The sequence below is a fragment of the Hermetia illucens genome, chromosome 1 (genome assembly GCF_905115235.1).
Source record: "Hermetia illucens chromosome 1, iHerIll2.2.curated.20191125, whole genome shotgun sequence".
NCBI lineage: Eukaryota > Metazoa > Arthropoda > Insecta > Diptera > Stratiomyidae > Hermetia > Hermetia illucens.
In genome coordinates, this window is record NC_051849.1 from 9,963,749 (window position 1) to 9,983,284 (window position 19,536).

At 45.0% G+C, this 19,536-nt stretch overlaps 2 protein-coding genes across 5 annotated transcripts in view; one reads left to right on the forward strand and one right to left on the reverse strand.

Annotated features, from left to right (window-relative positions):
* LOC119648075 (ATP-citrate synthase) overlaps positions 1-8,845 on the forward strand; it is a 66,332-nt gene extending 57,487 nt beyond the window's left edge. For all 3 annotated transcript variants that reach the window (XM_038049564.1, XM_038049578.1, XM_038049571.1), the window contains exons 10-11: positions 6,838-7,178; positions 7,283-8,845. In XM_038049564.1, coding sequence (XP_037905492.1) covers positions 6,838-7,178; positions 7,283-7,451 — 510 coding nt within the window. In that variant the 3' untranslated portion in view covers positions 7,452-8,845. The remainder of the gene's footprint in view (positions 1-6,837; positions 7,179-7,282) is intronic.
* A 5,838-nt stretch (positions 8,846-14,683) lies between these two features.
* On the reverse strand, positions 14,684-16,847 carry LOC119646444. 2 transcript variants are annotated; one of them, XR_005248740.1, is made up of 2 exons: positions 15,024-15,163; positions 14,684-14,816 (listed from the first exon to the last, which is right to left on the reverse strand). XR_005248740.1 is itself a non-coding variant. In XM_038046895.1 (2 exons), exons 1-2 carry the CDS (start codon positions 16,797-16,799, stop codon positions 14,703-14,705), a joined length of 1,344 nt encoding a protein of 447 aa, XP_037902823.1. In that variant the 5' UTR covers positions 16,800-16,847; the 3' UTR covers positions 14,684-14,702. The 2 variants fall into 2 exon arrangements, 1 of the variants encoding a protein (XP_037902823.1); XM_038046895.1 differs by lacking the exon at positions 15,024-15,163 and adding an exon at positions 15,570-16,847.
* Between the last annotated feature and the right edge of the window lie 2,689 nt (positions 16,848-19,536).

Below are 19,536 nucleotides of genomic sequence, written 5' to 3' on the forward strand. Positions count from 1 at the left end.
CCCCACCATCCAGTCATTCTTTGACGAGGGCTAACATCTCAAGAATCTGGATGTCCGCACACTCGTCTTGATTCGCGTGGATCATCATCAGCATCAACGGCGCAACAACCGGTATCCGGTCTAGGTCTGCCTTAATAAGGAACTCCAGACATCCCGGTTTTGCGCCGAGGTCCACCAATTCGATATCCCTAAAAGCTGTCTGGCGTCCTGACCTACGCCATCGCTCCATCTTAGGCAGGGTCTGCCTCGTCTTCCTTTTCTACCATAGATATTGCCCTTATAGACTTTCCGGATGGGATCATCCTCATCCGTTGGTTGGAGGTGTTATTTCACTGTTGTGGTTCCAACGTAGTTTGCCACCATATGTTTGTAAGTTCTTCGAAATGTGCTTGATGGTTACTGCTGATCACGGTCCAGCTGTGTCTGGTACTCACAATACAATTGTGTGTGCTCGAGCTGGAAAAGATTTGGTGTCTTCAGTTGTAAGCGGATTGTTGACAATCGTAAGTATTTGAGGTTTGGTTCAATTTTAAAAAACATGAATGTTGTACGAGCTCTAAATGTAGGAAAGAGTAGCAGAGAGAAACTAAAGCATCAGATGCTTGCAAAAGTACCCAGTGGCAGTGATTGGCTGAGAATATTGGCACGATTGAAACGAGTTAGCTCTTGATAAGAACAATCCATTCTACAACGGCCAGATATTCTCGAACCCAATACAATGCGACAAAGACAGATATGTTGTTTGTACATCTTTTGTTTTTCATGTGAATCGGGAGCAATGAGTTCTGTTCGTAGCTGGCCACAATTCCTTTCACCCGTATCGAAATTAACTTCAATCTAGGCCCTTGTATATGCTGAGTATATAATAAATCCGTCATCCAAACACCACCTGAATAAGATCAATTCACCATAGAGATTGGAACTTCCTTTTCACCGGCATCAAGTATGCAACCCTGTACCTTTCGATTATCTCCAACAACTCTGATAATCCAAAATGTCATCCGACGCAGAATTCCGCAACATTACTCATTGTCAATCCCATCATCAACACCCCATGAATTGTGACATTCCAATTTAGGCAACGATGCCAGAGGATCAAATTGAACATTTGAAAACGTTGAATTTCTGTTTCTGAAGGACGACACTTCATACATCTGCTGACAATTCAATTGCTAGTGGCTGCCTCATTAACGAAGCTCAGTCTCACGCTCTTTTCCGATAATTTTTCATTCCTTATAAGATTTGGCAAGTTAACTAATCTACACCTGCTGCATCTTCATCATTATCATCAATGGTGCAACAATCGGTATCCGGTCTAGGTCTGCCTTAGCAAAGAGATCCAGACATCTGGGTTTGCGCCGAGGTCTATCAATTCAATACCCCTAAAAGCTGCCTGGGGTCCTAACCTACGCCATCTCGGAGGAATACATAAGGAGTGACGATGTTGTCCTGTACAGTAAGACCTTTGACCCTATGGTGAGACGTTTCGAGCGAAACAATTTTTGTAAGCTGAAATAGGCTCTGCTGGCAGCCAACAACCTTGCGCGGATTTCATCGTCATAGCTATGGCTTAGTATTCTGTTATTTCACAGGAAAGGCTTCGCCAGTACATTCCAAGCGGAAGCCTGTCGATGGTTAGGGGTGATCCGAGCCCCAAGTGCAATATAGTCATTCTAACAGTCGGGCGGCTATTAAGACTGTGGACTCAATGGCGACATCCTCCTGGCTGATGGGTCAGAGACGCACTGAACAATCTGGGCATGTTGTGTTCGAAACAAGTGTCTGCAATCCTTAAATAGAATCTATAGTTAAACTGGAAACTTTTCCTTTTAATAGTTTTACTCGAAGTAATACTTGAATTTCGTTAGAATTGTTGCTAGAGTTACAAAGACGTTCAAGTGGAATAGATCATGTGGCAGTGAAGTGTCCTAAGAACACATTAAATACGGACTCCCGTCAGATTGGTGCTTATCGGCAAATATATCAAAGTTAGCGAATACTATACCATAACTGAACCAGCTGACGCTGGGCGATCGTACTCCAGGCTAAGTGCTTCGAGAAATGAAGCCGCTGGGTGGGGGTAAGGTCGGCTCAGAGCTGTTGAAGTCTCGTTGGTTGCAGGTGCTTCCGCAGAGCACTCGAACCATCTTGGCCTACGAAGACTTGGGGTCGCTGGAGGTGTTGTCAGGAACGGCCGATAATGTCCATGAGGTATACGCATGCCCCGTGGTCACGGAAGTCTCGAGAGACAAACGTCGCGATGAGGAAGACCTCAAGGAAATGGTAACGACACTGGCGGTCGCAGTCTCGAGGCTTACGGCGACGGTAGGTACTTTTCGTTTGGGAGGTAGATCTCAACCGCAGTCACGGCCGAGGTGGGCGTTCGAGTAGTCTCAACTCGGGACCTACATCTTCATCGAAGACTTGCTGATATCACCGTAAATTCGGAGCTCAAGCGACTAAATGTACCACCGGATGTACTTTTAATGCGGCTATTCGAAGCGCAGTATTACGTCGCCTTACAATATTCGACCCTCTGAGCAGGCGTTGCTTTCTGCTTTACACGGGCGCGGAAGTATCGGTTATCCCAGTAACCCGTCCAAACCCTTTGATTCCGCAAAACTTGTTCGTGACGATTCATTTTGGCGGACATTAGCACCCCCATTTTAGGGCAGACTTCCTGTGTTACTATGGGCTGTTGGTGGACCTGAAGAACAAGACATTAGTAGATCCCTCAATTTCTTTAACGTCGTCAGGAAAATTTCCACCTGCGAAAACGACACCCTTTCAATCATTTTCGAGGACTTTGCCGACCATTGCATTCGAGAGCTCCTCAGAAAACACCGCAACATCACTGTTAAAAGTGATGTGCAGCACCACACCAACACTACCGGATCCCCAATCTTCTCAAATGTGCGTCCTCTTTCATCCCAGAAGCTTGCTGTTGCAAAAAAAAGAGTTCAACGTTTTGATGAAACAGGGTATTTGCAGATCCTCCAATAGCTGTTGGTCATCTCCACTCCACAAACGGCGGATGGAGGCCTTGCCGAGATTACAGACGATTCCCGACCGATACCCTATTTCGCAACCTTTAATCTAGCCAAAATATATCATTTATCCCCGTCGCTCCCAAAGACATATCGAAAACACCTATTTGCATACCTTTCGGATTCTTCGAGTTCACCAGGACGACTTTCGGCTTATGCAAAGCTGCGCAGACATTCCAGAGATTCATCCACTCTGTTCTGCAAAACTTAAAACTCTTGTTTCGTATACATGGATGATGTTTTGGTCGCTTCTTCCGAATCTGAGCACTTGAACCATTTCGAGGGCATTTTTCAACGTCTCCTTGAGGCCGGACTCGTTCTAAACGTTGCGTCCTACGGAAGCAGGTGAAATTTCTCCGCCACATGATTACCCCTGACGGTATCCAACCTGACCTAGACAAGGTTAAAGCGATTAAAAACTTTCCCCTGGCAACTATGGTGAAGAATCTGCGAAGGTTGTTGGGCATGTTAAACTTCTTTCGTCGTTTTTTGCCCAAAGCAGGTTCTTGGGCATGTTAAACTTCTATCGTCGTTTCTTGCCCAAGGCCGCCCATCATCAACCGATCCTCAACGCTTACTTGTCTGGGCCCGAAACCAACGCGAGGTTGCGTGGTCTACTGAGGCCGCCCAAGCGTTTGAAACGGTCAAACAACAGCTTGTTGATCTGCACTATTGGCATTTCCTCGGCCAGATGCACCCCTAGACGTGTTTGTCAATGTCTCAGAGACAGGAGTAGGCGCCGCTCTTCACCAACGGGTGAACCAAACCTGGCAACCGTTGAGCTTCTTTGCTAAACAACTCTAACCAGTAACTACAGCGCCTAAGATCGTGAACTACTCGCCGCGTACTTCCGTTTCTCCCTTGAGGACTGGCTATTCACAGTTTTCACGGATCACAAGCCCCTTATTTTCACACTTAAAAAAGCCCGACAAAGCATCTCCTCGAGAATTTCGGCAACTGGGCTTTATCAGCCTTCCAGCATCCAACATGTGTCTGGGAAAAACAACGTCGTTGCAGACGCTTTGTCTCAAATCTCGGAGATCGCAGTCCCCGCCGCGGTCGATTATACGGCAATCGCCTAAGCATAGAAAGACGACGCAGAGTTTAAGAGCCTGAAGGCAAACTCCAAATACAAGTTCAAGGAATTTCCTATTTTCGGCTCAAACTACTTACTCTACGAGACCTCAGACAAGCGACCTACGGTATTCATTCCGGCCGATTTTCGTAGGGAAGTATTTCACGCAATACACGATCTTGCGCACCCAGGCATCAGGGCGACAAACCGGTTAGTCACTGGAAAATATTTCTGGCAGTCCATGAACAAGGACGTAAATTCTTGGGCCAGATAATGCACGTGTGCCAAAAGTGCAAAATCAACGAGCACGTTAGAAAGGAAGTAGGCGTATTCCCTAGGTCGACCAAGCGCTTCCAAACCATCCATCTCGACATCATTGGCCCTTTGCGAGACTCGTACGGATACAAGTATTGCCTCACAATCATCGACAGGTTTACGTGGTGGCCTGAAGTAATACCCCTGACTGACATTACGGCACAATGATGTGTCAAAGCCCTCTATCGAGAGTGAATCCCGCGCTTTGGTGTAGCAGCCGTAGTCATCACGGACCATGCAGTTTATTATTATTATTATTCTGTTAAGGGAAAGTCGCACCGCGTCCTTGAAGAACTATTGTGCCCCTTTTACTGGTTATAGTGTACCTGTTGATCATAGTATCTCAAGTAACGGTTATAGGCTATAACCGTTAGGAAGTTTAGTATGTTCCCCACTTCCAGAAGTTTCAGCTTTGCATCTGGTATTAAGTGTTCTCCCAGATGTATCGACCTACTTTGCACAAGTGCCGGACACTGTCCCAGGACGTGCATAGAGGTTTCGTCCTCCTCCTCACAGAACCTACAGGCAGTGTCCGTAGATATCCCTAGCTTCCCTAGGTGATAGTTCAGCCGACAATGACCAGTGAGAATTTCCACTATGATTCGGAGGTTCTTTTTGGTGAGGTTTAAGCAATCCTTTGTGCGCATGGGTTCGTATCCCCCAATAAGAACCCTGGACTGCTCCATCCCTGGTAGGCCTGCCCAGTATAGTTCCCTCAACCGTTCCTCTTCATTTCTTAGATTCATAGCCACGAAACCGTTTCCGATTCCACAGAAGGGTTCTAGCCCGTGTAAAGGCGTCCCTGCTTCCTTCTTGGCTAGTTCGTCCGCTGCCTCGTTGCCTTCCAACCCAGCATGGCCTGGAACTCAAAGTATCCAGACCTTGTTAGACGAGCCGAGTGTATTCAGTCTCTAAAGGCATTCCCATACCAGTTTAGAGTTTACCTGGTTGGACCTAAGTGCCTTGATCGCTGCTTGGCTATCGGTAAGAATAGCTATGTTCTGCCCACTGTAGTTCCTTTGCAGATTAAAGGAGGCACATTTGTCTATGGCGTAAATTTCCGCCTGGAATATGCTAGTGTACCTGCCCATTGGCTCAAAGTACATTTTCCTTGGACCAATGACACCGGCACCCGCTCCCTCTGCTGTGAGGGATCCGTCAGTGTACCAAGTAATCAGTTGCTGGTATATCGAAGCCACGCTCTCCCAGTTTGCCTTGTTACTCCAACGTGTTACAAACTTCTTGCCGAATTGAAACCTCGTTGTCATGTTTTTCACATGTTAGAACTAACCATGCAGTTTGATCCTACTCTTTTCTTGGAGTTAGGCCAGCTCCTTGGCTTCAAACGTCACAGGACTATTGCATACCATCTGCAATCCAATGGGATGCCGGAACGTTGTCATGGAGCACTAAAGGCCGCCTTCGTGGCTCAAGACGGTCCTTGCCTTTCGTCCTCCTCGGCCTCCGCACAACTCATCGCGAGTAATTTACGGTCAGCCCCGCGAGATACGGGGAGAATCTGCAGCTCCCCGCCAGCTCTGTGCTGAATATCAGACCAGGATTAAGTGACTCTAGCATGCTGCGCCTGCTCAGGGACGCAGTTTCGAAACTGCGGCCAACTCTACCTTCACGGTACACCACGCTGGAGGTGGACACCTCCAGGGACCTCGAGATATGTTCGCAGGTCTTTATTAGGGTGGACGTTTCTCGGAGGCCGTTACACTCATCATACGAGAGCCCCTTTAAAGTCCTGGAGCGGCGGGAATACTCCTTCAAGCGTTCGGGGCGGTCCCAAGTGGGTCTCCTTGTTAAGGCTGAACGGTTTCGCCGAACCGGGGATGCTAAAAAAATGCGCCCGCGAAGCGTCAGATTCGCTCGGTAATTGTCGGGATCATGTCCCGGGTTCCTCCGTTGAACCCGCGCAATTGTTACTGGCTATACTTGTATGGGTATGATTGTCTGGCTCACATTCTGATTCTCTTAATTTACATCGTGTTATTACCTTACATTTTAAAAAGAGCAAGTTCGTTCAGGGCTAATTTACAGGAGCCATGAGGCTTGAGTTGATGAATCATCAATTCAATGAAACTACCTAGAATAGTAGAGATATTTTTTCTAATGGTTATCCGAAGACCAATGCCCTGTGGAGATCCGAAAAGAATAGCGAAGTATCCAATGAATTCTGCTTAATTTAATGGTTGTCCACTAAAACAGGGGTCGTGTATGCACACAGTTTCAGAATAATTTTTCGTTTTGTGCCAATAGTTCAGAGAGCCGTCTAAAGGCTGTTACAATTCCATAACTTTTCACATAAATTATCTGATTAGAACTTTATTGTTGCTTTTCTTCCATTATAATATCAAAACAGCTAAATCTCTACAACTGCTTCTATTAATTTAGGGTGATCGTTTCGGTGGTGCCCTGGACGGTGCAGCTCGTCAGTTTTCCGAGGCCTACGATTCCAATCTACATCCAATGGAGTTTGTGAATTCAATGCGTAAGAAGGGTCAACTGATCATGGGTATTGGACATCGTGTCAAGTCGATCAACAATCCCGACGTTCGAGTGAAAATCATCAAAGAGTTCGTGATGGCCAACTTCCCAGCGAAACCATTATTGGAATATGCTCTTGAGGTAGAGAAAATCACAACGAGTAAAAAGCCTAATCTGATCCTGAACGTTGATGGTGTTATTGCAACAAGTTTCGTTGATATGTTAAGGAATTGTGGATCGTTCACAAGGTAAAATGATGAGAAATTTGATGTGGTTGTAGTCAATGGCTTCATAGATGAATATTCAGCTCTTTGTATATGACTAATAAATGCGATTCTCATCTCTGTTACAGCGAGGAAGCTCAAGAGTACATCAACATTGGTGCCATTAACTCGCTATTCGTGCTCGGTCGCAGCATAGGATTCATTGGGCACTACATGGATCAGAAGCGTTTGAAACAAGGTCTATATCGTCATCCATGGGATGATATCTCCTACGTTCTCCCTGAACAGTATAATTAAAGAAAAAAACATCCCCACGTCGTAATCGAAGAGAAGGAGAGAGTAAAACTGATTCCAGAAACCGTCACACATGTTTCCACTAATTATAAGACCAATTAGACAAGAACCAGAACAAAACTCAGAATCACAAAGTAGTGTAGGGAAAGTGCTTACTTTTTCGCGGGATTCCATTACTCTCTACATTTCATCGCATAAACAAGTTCAAATCGCAGGCGCGTAATGCTTCTTTTACGACTCCAAAGTTTGTAGGGCTACTTCGCTACCGATCCACATATTCCCTTCATTATAAATAAGTTCAACCGGACGATGGGAGTGCAAACGCAATTTCATGTTTGGAACTCCCGTTCTAAAAATAATTCCTTTTTATATACGTTCTTTTTTTAATCATATTTGCCTTGCGTTTTTAAATTTAATTTTCCTAACTTTGAAAACAAAACGGGGCGTCACGTTAAGAAATATAGTTAAATATTTAGCAGGTGAAAATAAAGCAACAAAAAAAACATTGAGGAAGAAACTTCGAGAATAATTCCTAAGCATAATTGCATTAAAATATTGTATTTAGAGAGAGCTTTTCGTTGTGGGGTCCATAAAGGTGTTAGAGAACAAATTTCAAGGCTCTATAAAGTACATTTATTGAGAAATGATAGAAAACATATTTATTTTAAATTTAGTTATTTTATTGTTATACTTTTCTAAAAATAAGAAATTATATGAAATATTTTATATAAAAGAATTCACTTTTTATTTTGTTGGTCTTAAATCCAATCTGAAACTTTCTAATTTTACGATGAATCCGTCGATTTAAAACAAAGCAAAACAGATAACACCGAAACCATTAACATGTGCCGCTTGCCGTGCTTGACGTGATCAACCAATCACAAACTTAATTTTGAATTGTGCATGAGCCGTCCTCATTTTTTTCGACATTTGTAATTTTTTTGTAAGAACTCTATTGAGGGCATCGGGAGAGCACTTCTAGAGACAAACAAAGTATGATATTCTTAACATGTACAAGTAATTTATCGCATAGAGCGCACGGACAATGGAATATTAGTTGTTTAGTGATCTGCACTTAAATGTGAAATGAAATGTTATAAATGGCACAAAAAGTTAACGAAGTAATTACTGACTGCACAGATTGTTCTTCATTTATGGTCGTTGTTATGGGAAAGTGAAAATGAAAAAAAAAACATTGGAATAAAGGAAGAATTATCGCTATCATTTCTACAAAGCAAAATGCAAGTGGGAAGGAAGAAGTGAAGCTTGCCTTGTGAGTAAGTTCCTTGGAGGAACGAAGGACGAAAAGTCGTCATACATAAATATCGTTATTGTAATGAAGCTTGAAGCTTTGCGTTGAAGATATTTTATTGATAATAAACCATAATTTCAAGGAATCTCGTTTAGTTTTCATAATTTTTAAATTGAATTGAATTGATTGTTAAATAATGCCGGAAATCGGCAGGAGCACTCCCACTATTGGTAACTGGGAAACATCAGTTCAATATAAGCAGAAGAACTCTGAGGATGCCGGGCAACTGCATAAAAAGTGCAGGGCCGTCTCCTCCTCCTCCTCACATTGGCTGAACACATAGCCGAAACCACTACCCCAATCTTTTCCATATGCATTGTCCCGTCAAAAACCCTACTAGGGTTTTCATGTCCCACTTCTTAAAAGACAACAAAAATGCCTCTCTAGTGGCCTTAGGCTCTTTCACAAGGATTTTCGCTTGCCGGCAAGAGTCCAAATTTCTCCACTCGGTTGCGTGAATCCTTGCAATTTCACCCTTCAGAGTAGACTTGACAGTAGATGGTCGGATTCCAAGACCCACCATTGTGAATCCAGACCCTCCCCGAGCCAGTCTGTCAGCCACCTCATTACCGGCGATGTTAGAGTGCCCCGGCACCCACATCAGGAATGTTTCCACACCAACTGGCTTGATATGTCGTTGCCATTTAGTGCTGATAATGCCGCCCGACTGTCGGAACAGATTCGAATGGTGCGACCCCCCCATTTTTGTCGCAGACATTCTTCTGCTGCCAATGAAATGGCATATAGCTCCGCTTGAAATATGGTCGTCATTTTGCCGAGGGGTCGGGCCAGTTCTATAATCGGATTCTCCGAAAACACCCCTGCGTCCGATCCATTCTACATGACTGACCCGTCGGTGAAGATTATTAGGTCTGTAATCTGAAAAGACTCATGGCCACTTGTCGACCATTCTTCTCTTTCGGTGATTACGACAGTGTATGTCTTTTCAAAGACGAAGGGCTACCGTATATTTTTCAAGGAATTTCCAGATGGACGCATGACCGTTTGATTGGCCGCCTTTCCACGCCCCAATGGTATCGAGCCTATATGCGTCGTTGGCTGCTTTCCGTTTCAGCTCCAAGTGAATGGAATCTTGCCCCAACTACCCATACTGTAGTACCCCAGTCACTGGTGGCGCTCCAGCTGCACCTCAAGTTGCTCCACTTCCTGGATACACTGAACGACAATATCCGGCCGGAGTTTCTGCTCAACAGTGCCCAAATTTCCCATATTGCTCTTAAATTTTTCTGGAGACTTTTTGGATCCTTAAGTGCCTGAAATTATTGTGATCTGATTTGAATTTTACATTCAAATTATGATATTTCTACTTTCTCCTATCCGTCATTGTATTTATGCAAATATATTTTCTGTTAATATATTCCGAGAATATGTGTTTAGAATTCAAACATCGAATTAGGTAGGTTTTGGTGGGTTTGCGGGGCTTGATGGCCTTCCTGCGTAATTATTGCTTCTATCCTTTTCAGTTTCCGCTGAATTGCTGCTTCTGGTTATTCGAAAATCTTAAGAATGTGAATCTTTCCCTTAGGAGAAAGCCGTGATTATTAACATCCCGAAGAAAATCACCCCTGCTTGGTTGCATTCTGACACCGAACAATTTTTTTTGTTGAGGATGCGGGGAGTCCTGATCACTTGGGAAGCAACTTACTTCCACTCTTGTGGTCCACGGACCGCTCTTTTTTGAGTTAAATACCCAAGTTTATCAGACGATTTCGTCCAGGGCAGAGGCAACTCATCAGACGCTGCCTCACCCCTGCTGCCCTGGGATGGAGTGATTACCAACAGTCACCTTCTCGGACACAACCTTTTCGTGGTGGGGAAGCTTGTTGTAGTTTATTACTGCACTAAGAGTGTCTAAAAACACACGAAGATGGAAACAAAGAAATGTAACTCTCCAAGTGATAAGAAGTCACAGACTTCGAATCCATCCGCGACTCTGAGAAATCAGGTCATGGTCGAAGCACGGATTTTAGATGCCTCACCAAACGAAGAATCTGTGGAAGACAGGCTCTCCCCTTCAGTGGAAAACTTACACCCGGTGTCTACGGGGCCGTCAGCCAAAAGGATAGTACAGCAATACCCTTAATGAGAGGAACTGGAAATCTGAGTTCTGCTGGCCTATCGGTGACGCTGTTGCCTAACTCTTTTAAAATCCGGGGGAGGCAGGCTCGGCAGAAGCAAACTTTAGCCGCAAAAGAGAAGGGAGCACAGGCTTGCCTATCAGAACCTTGTCTTCCGCCTATACGTAAAAACGGAAGATAGGGAAGCGCCGGTATGTGAAAACAGATCCATGCAGCCCAGACTCCGTGAATCTGGGGCTTCTAGCCGACGAAAACGGAAGCCACTGCGAAAGCAGGCGAAATTTTTTGGGAATGTGGATATGGACGTTGCTATACCGCTAAGTGTGTCGATATCCAGAGAAACCGGACGCAATAAAGCGGAACTTTCGGCAAAAGGTGAGGACAAGCTGTTAGCCCCGATGAGATCCACACTAAACACAGCAGACTTTTCAGTTAGCGATGGTTTCGATATTAGACTGCACTTATGGCTACAAGCATAATAGTTACTCAAATCAACCTGCAGCATGCCAAAGCTTCTTCCCACTTGTTGGCGGCAATGCTGGCAAAGTTGCAGGAGGGGGGGGGGGGTAAATTTAGGATAGCTTCAAGTGCCGCAGTCGGCGTAGTACTCATTGCTCCTGTAATACTTAGGCAGTTTCTGAATCTGCGTTAGCAGCTTCCTACTGTTAGCAAAGTTCAGTCTTGGCTACTAGGCGATGAATGCATACATCAAAATGGGTTTTATTATGGATGTAAAGTCCCCATGTCTTACCTATCGTATTCCTACAGCACCAGAGCTATCTGCAGGATTTCTGATATTGTTCCTGGATATGATGCTTCCACGTTAACTTGGAGTCGAAATCTACTCCTAAATACTTGACTGTTTATGTCAGCTGAATTTCCGCCCCTGCTAAGGTAGGTAGCGTATAGCTGCCCCACCTGATATTCCTCGTGAACATAACTAGTCCAGTCTTCCTAGCGTTCACCGTGAGTCCATTGCGGAGGCACCAGCTGTGGATTACGTGCAGAGTTGCATTCAAGCGGTCGCATATTGTGTCCACAAACTTGCCGGTTGGTGATTGGTTTTTCCGCCTCGGTTACACGCACTTTTCTCGAAAGCGGCTGGAACAATGTACTACCGACCGCGCCAAAAGGGGGTGGTTATGAATCCGATCCGATAAAAAATAATATATAATTGGACTTTCTACGGCAATCAGCCATCTGTTAACATGACTAAATTCCACGTCACACTTCGAGGTTTTCCAAATTTTCCGTCGAATCCGTTTCCTTCTCCTTTCTCAAATGGGAAAACGGCAACAACCACGCAACCGCAAGCGAGGTCGACTAGAAAATCAATTTAGTTGTATGTGGCTCATGTTATAGATTTTTTGGAGGTGAAATGCAGCGTGTTATTTGCCCTGGTATTAATGGGGACACTATGTTAAACCCTTTTCATGGATTTATGGTTCGTCCACTTGGAGGCACAATTTCAAATGTGGTCTTAGATAAGGAGACCATCGTCCTCATCTCCGACATAGGCAAAGATGCCTCGTATATTAAATTTAAGACCGAATTGATCAAACTCCTGTCGGTAAGTGAGTTAGCAAAACTGGCTTACTTACTGGCAACGTTGGGCGATCGAACCCCCAGCCAATTGCTTCGCGAAATGGGGCAATTAGGCGGGAGCAAGATCGACAACGACTCGCTAACATCACTCTGGCTGCGGCGTCTTCCGGAAGGCACCCAGGCGGCCCAAGCGTGCGTTACAGGCTCTTTGGAGGCTCTGACTGCCGCCGCTGACAATGTACACGAGGTGCACGCGCGTCCTACATTATCGCCCACCGCAACATTAGCCCATCGAGGAATTGACTTAATTAAAACGCTCTTATTGCGAGTATGGCCGAATTGAGAGCGACGTAGAACGGTAAGTGTTGGGGTGGTAGGTCGCGAGCTCACTCACGGTCCATCATCCGAAAAGGGCGATCGAGTAGCCGGTCGTCTGGACAACCTACGGACCCAGGCATATGTTGCTACCATCGTAGTTTCGGGGATAAAGCTACAAGAGGTACACTACCGTGTAACTTCGCGACCTCTAAAAAAAATAAGTCCGCGGGGGTCCTGGTGACGGCCAACCAGAACGCAGCGCCACGTCGCCTCACGATTCAAGACTGCACCTGCTGAGAGCAGCTATCTTGTGGAGGAACGAAGGTTTCGGTTCTTCCCGTGCCCCGGTAACACCGACACAAAATTTGAAACTCACAGTAGCAAACTCCTCACAAATAAATACTTACAGGTACAGGCAACTGGACGTGAGCCTTGGCCTGCGTAGAACGTTTTCGTGGCGGTTCATCCTAGCGGATGTGGGCTTCCCCATTTTAGGCACAGACTTCTTGTGTCACTATGGTTGCTGGTGGACCTACAGAACAGATCACCTATAGACCCCACGACCAGCCTCATTTCGTCGGGGAAAATCTTGACCCACCCAAGTAACAGTCTTTCCGTACTCTTCGAGGACATTACCGACGCTCGTGCTCGGGCGCTACTCCAAAAGTTCAGCCAGATTACTATGGGATGTAGCCTCTCGAAACCAGTGAAGCACGATGTTCTGCACCACATCAACACCACTGGTTCCCCCATCCCCTGGAATGTGCGTTTCCTAATACCCCAGAAGTTAGCAATAGCACGAAAGGAATTCAAGCAACTCATTCAACAGGGTGTCTACCGACCTTCAGGCACCTGTTGGTCATCATCACTCCATATGGTCCCCAAGCCAAAAGGTGAATGACGCCCCTGCGGGGACTACCGGATGCTAAACGTCCAGGCCATTCCAGATCGATACCTTATACCACTCATCCACGACTTTGCGCACCATCTCGCAAACTGCCGCATCTTTTCGAATTTGGGCTTAGCCAAAGTCTATCACCCTGTAGCCCCCGAAGATATTCCAAAGACGGCAATATGCACACCCTTTGGACTCTTGGAGTTCACGCGGATGACTTTTGGGCTGTGCAACGCGGCGCAAACCTTTCAAAGGTTTATCCACTCGGCCTTTGTTTTGTACACCTGGATGATGTTCTGGTCGGTTTTTCCTTAGAATCTGAGCATTTGGCCCATCTCGAGTGCATTTTCCAACGTCTTCGTGAGGCCGGACTAGTCCTAAACATGGGAAAATGCAAGTTTCTCCAGAATCAGGTGATATTTCTCGGCTATTCCATTACCCCTGACGGAATCCAACCCGACCCAGACAAGGTGCAAACAGTTTCAAGATTCCCGCGTCCTAAGACAGTGAAAGAGCTGCGGAGGTTCTTGGGCATGCTAAACTTCTATCGTCGTTTCCTGCCCAAAGCCGCCCGCCATTATTCTGTTTTGAACGCGTCCTTGTCTGGCCGCCAAACCAAGGACACACGAATGATTGTGTGGTATGAGCAGGCCAGCCTCACCCAACCCCAAACCTGGAGGACCAGTTGATAGAATCTGTCCCGTTTTTAACCGCGAGAGCCTCGCCTTCATCCTTCTCCGTCTGAAGCTTTTCGATAAGAAAGAGCTCCCTGCGGTCACCACGTGGAGGTGGGGATAGGGTTTGGTAGTAGAGCTGTCGGTGTTGGTCTAGCAGGCGTTTCCCAGGTTTTATGCTCCATCGTGGATACCACGTTCGCCCTGCGTCCTATACTCCTCTTTGACCAAAATACAAATACGCATATCAGAAAACTTAATTTCTTCCCGACATTTTGCCTTTTATCCTTCCTATCTGCTAATATTTTCCTAAAAATATTATTAATGAAGAATCTACAAATATTTGAAAGGAAACACAATATTTTTATTAGAATATTTAACAATTTTCAACCAATAATGAAAAAAATGTTGTTACTTGGGGCTATCCGTGAGATTCTCGCGCTGGATTTCAATATGTGAGCCTGGATCGTATGCAAATTTCACACTCCACGAATAGTGTTCAATTATAACTGAAGATACATTTTTCTGCAAAGGAACAGTTTCCAATATAATCTCAGATTTCAACGTGTCAAAAATGAACGAACTCGTTGCGGATCGAACATGTTATGTACTTTTTTCGAAAAAAAAAGTTCCTTGAATGGACCGAACTGTGGCGGCAAGGGTGTTAAAATATAATTCCGAGGAATTAAAATGTCTATCTGAGGAAAGAAATCTATTTATTTTGTCACGTACCCGCTTATTTCTACAATCTTAGTGTGTAGTATCTCTCCTCTCGCAGGTTGACACAGAAAAAAACTGTTTTGATAAAATTTGATTGTATTATTCAATATAGTTTTTCCTGATGCAAAATCCGAATAATCTTTAACAAGCCAAGCCTTTCTCTAACAGTAGTTTTTTTGGCCAAAAAGCAATGCCTTATTAACACACGAAATTCCTTTTTATCCATTTTCATCAACCTAACAAAAGTTGCATCACTCAAAATGCTCTATCCCACAAACTAATAGTCCGACAGCTGTCAAATTTGTACACGTGTCTTTTGAAGGTTAGGGTTAAGTAAAAATCATATGGATTCAATGCTAGTAACGCCATGTGTATGTTAGCCTATGAACTTTTGGGCGTACTTACTGGTTCCCGAAATATTGATATATGGATGAAAATAAAAAAGTTGTTCGCCTCAAGGGGGACTGCAAATAAGGTATGGTACTACTGTTACTTCGCACATAGCCATGTTCGATCCAAGATATACAATATAAAGCGAGATATCTTTAAGGATCCTACCGATGATACACTAGGTGCTTCAGATATCGATTTCACAGACTTGATTGTTGATAAACTTATGCGATGTGAAATCCGTTCTACATTTGGTCGAACACGGCGTAAGCAACTTATGGTCACCGTGTATTCCGTCGGAACATGATAAGGCCGATTGGATGAGACCGGCTTCAAATAAATGCCGACCGCAACGACTCGTCCGAAATCCAATTCACTTGTTATAGTCCGTTTCGTCTGGGTTTGGATAACTTTCACAGAAAATTCATAGTGTTCACAGGAACAGTCCAGGAATATACTGAGGCAAACAGTGTCGTAGGCTTTTATCTTATATTGTCCTATTAAAACCTGCTTCGAAGAGCTTTCCCCGCCATCACTGAAACACTGGAAATCTTGCAATTCCGATTCTGTACATTTCAATGGGAATGGATTAACTGGTGCAGGAGCCTGATCGCAGGGACACAAAGTATCATTGCAGAAATTACAGAAATGAGCATAGGCAATCTTCCGGGGGAAGACTATTTCCAAGGTCCATTTTGGAGGTGGAGTTTTGGTCAGTTCGTCGGTAAAATCAACCAAGGCGAACATATAGATGAACACTTTGTAGCCGAAATTGTTTTGAGACAATCCCCACATGTTATCCACGTCGGACATTGGAACCAACTTAAGCTCGTCGTTATTCAGGACCTTCACCCCAAAAATCACTTTTGAGCTGGAGATGGGAGATTTCACCCGGATCATATACCGATGCATTCTGCTGGAATGCGAGAACAAACAACCCGTTTTCAAAGGATACCACTGACGAGTTCGTACCCTTTCTGGAAAATCGTAGGCTCGGGTCAATCTGGTAACCGTAAAATTGAAATCATCGACAAACTCAAATAAATCTGCGAAACGTGCCACGGGCTCTACTGGGATGGAAAGTTGCAGAAAATTGAACCGTTCAAAAGATGAGTTGAACAAATAATCAAAAAGAAAATGTTTGAAGGGTTCTATTTGATCGACGAAATGCCTTTGGAAAAAAGCCTTGGAATCCTTTTTTATTTGGTCGTAATATTTTCGATTTTTATCATGTTTACTGTGGTAACGAAGAAGCCATTTAACGTAGCACATTTTCATGAAGGATTGGATCTTGAGGGCCGCCCACTCTTGTACTTCATCTGTTATTGCCACAGGAAAGGATGTTTGGCCGGGACAATCGCATGTGTCGGAAGTTTTTGTATTGAACGCCTTGACCATGGCTTGAATATTGGTCCTGTGAGTTTGTTGGATCGGCGTACTAGTCCAGCGTGGATCTGAAGATATATTTAGAAGACATTTAATGAATGTAAATAACGTTATGGACACTCAATAACCTTCAATAAAATATCTGAATATTTCAGGAGTTAAATGGGATCAAAACGGAAGGATTCACTTATGCTGCAGGTATCATCAGGAACAATAGAAAGTGGGGATCTCAATTTTTTATAGGAGCAGTAGACGATCGTAGGATTACGAATAGAGTCAAGGGAATATTACTTTACATACTCGAAATATAGAGTATTTTTTGGGAACTCAAAATTCCCTGATGTTAGAAATGGTTGTTATGCGTCAGTGCCCGCCATTTCGGTCTAACCCCACCGTTTTCTTACTCCACGGTTTGATTTGGAGATCATAATCAGAGCCCCGTTGTGATTAGCACAACGGTACCAGTTTACACTGAGTGCGGGCTCAGCGTTCTTACTGGTGGATACAAGATTTATTCCACCCGAGTTTGACGGCGCAAAACACGCTTTAGACCACAAAAGGGCTCTTCCTACGATGTGGGCACAACCACGATCGCAATGAAACTCACATAAGAAAGCCAACAGCAAATACCTGGGCCGTGAAAACATCCCCCAGGAATTTTCCTGAGACATATGAACTCGGAGGGCTATCCCGGTTCCCATGGTACCAGATAACCTCTGTTGACACGGTTAATTTCTGGATTGGTAATCGTGAAGTCATCTCAAAATCAATTGTCAAATACCTGGGGGTGATGATCGATGGCAAACTGAGTTTCAAGAGACACTGAGAAGGCAGCAAATGCTAGCTCATCCCTTTCAAGGATGATGCCTAACGTGGGAGGGCCGAAGTATAGTCGCAGGCTACTCATCGTGGGGGTGGTGAAGTCGATCCTGCTATACGCGGCCCCTGTCTGGGTGGGAGCGTTGAACCACGCCAATTGCGCTAAGTGTGTGCAGCGCATTTAGGACGGCGTCAACGGAGGCAGTGCGTAACATCGCGGGAATGACCCCTATAGATCTTCTAGCGAGTGAGGCACACTGGCTCTACAAAAAAAGGAAGGCATATCGAACCGAGGTGAATGCCAATTTCCAAAAAGCCATCAGGAGAGAATTGTGTGGTAAGTGGCAGCAATGGCGGGATAACCCCGACAAGGGCCGGTAGACCCATACATTGATCCCGTGTATCGAGAAATGGGTTGACCAAAAACACGGAGAATTGAATTACGACCTGACACAGTTCCTTACGGGACACGGTGGCTATAGGAAGTACTTGCATCGCTTCGAGTTGGACGAGTCTCCCAACTGTCCTGAATGCGGTGCTACTCCCGAGGACCCGGAGAACGTTATGTTCCATTCTCCCAGATTTCTGCAGCAGAAAATTAGGTTGAACAGCATCTTGCGGGCGGACATTGAGCCCTCCAACCTGGTGGAAGAAATGCTGAAGTCAGAGGAAAGTTGGATGGCGGTAAATGAGGCAGTAGCGTGGTGCAGACAAAACTCCTGGAGTTGGATCGAGCTTGGAAGGCAGCGCGACGGAGACGCGTCATGGACGTGCTGGTGTAGCGAACCAAAGCCTCCCCCGCGAATCCCATGCAAAGCTGCAACCTAGCGCAGCAGCGTCTTTGTTAAATTTCCACCTCCATCCATAAAAAAAAAGATAACCTCTGTTGAGGCTTCCTGGCCGGAGTCACTTCAGACGAGTCCCGTACAGGCTCGAGTTTCATTGCCCAAGATCTCTGAGCATTTGCCTACTGCATCAGAACCAGCAAACTAAGGTAAATACAGCGTTTTTAGGTGCTATCACTTGGGGATTCTCCTTGGGAACTGGGTATTGACTCCTTCGACAAGACCTACTTGCCTCCTCGCCATCTCTGGACACTTGACGATGGAGTACAGTTTAACTTTCTAGATATGAGTAAATGATGCTTAAAGCCCAATAGAACCGTTTCCGTTCTGTCCGTCTTTTGTTCTTATTCGAGGTTCTGTGGCTTTTTGTCGGCAGATACTGAAAGTAACTTGAGTCCATCACCGCCACCATCTTGTAATATAATTATAGCATAGTTGTACGAAATGGCCATAATGAACACCAAGAGTAACATTGGTTTGGGTGCGAGGTCTATATCCCACTACGTTTATTACAAATGGAGTCCAACGTAGGGTCTAACATTTGCTAGGTTTCCAAATGGTGAGCCTGTAGAAGACAACCTATTGCGGCTCCTATTTTCAGCTTCATTCCTACTCCACTCTGTAAAGTTGTTTTCTTTGTTCCTTCGTAAGCATACTTCAAATGCTAGTCATTTTTGACACTTATAGTCTTATGGATTTACGGGCCTTCCTTCCGATCGAACCATCAAAGGGCACCAAAGCAAATATTTTAATTTATTCCACAGCACAGGAGACGCTGATCAGGATAGACCTAGAGCATGTATCCTCGCGAGGAGGAGTTCCCAACAGGGGCAGTACACCAACTTTCCATTTCCAAAGCTCAGACAACTGTGTCGGTTCGGAGGAGGTCTTTGATATCACCCTAATAACCGACAATGGGATTCTTAGGGTGGAGAACTGGAGATGGTCTGACCAGAGATCCTTTTCAGATCACAGTTGGATTTTTTCAGTCTAGATCTCGTCGCAGAGGTCTCCAAACCCTTCAGAGACTCCAAGAGGATCGACTGGAGAAAGTTTGCTCAAGTATGTAATTAAGAATGAATTCT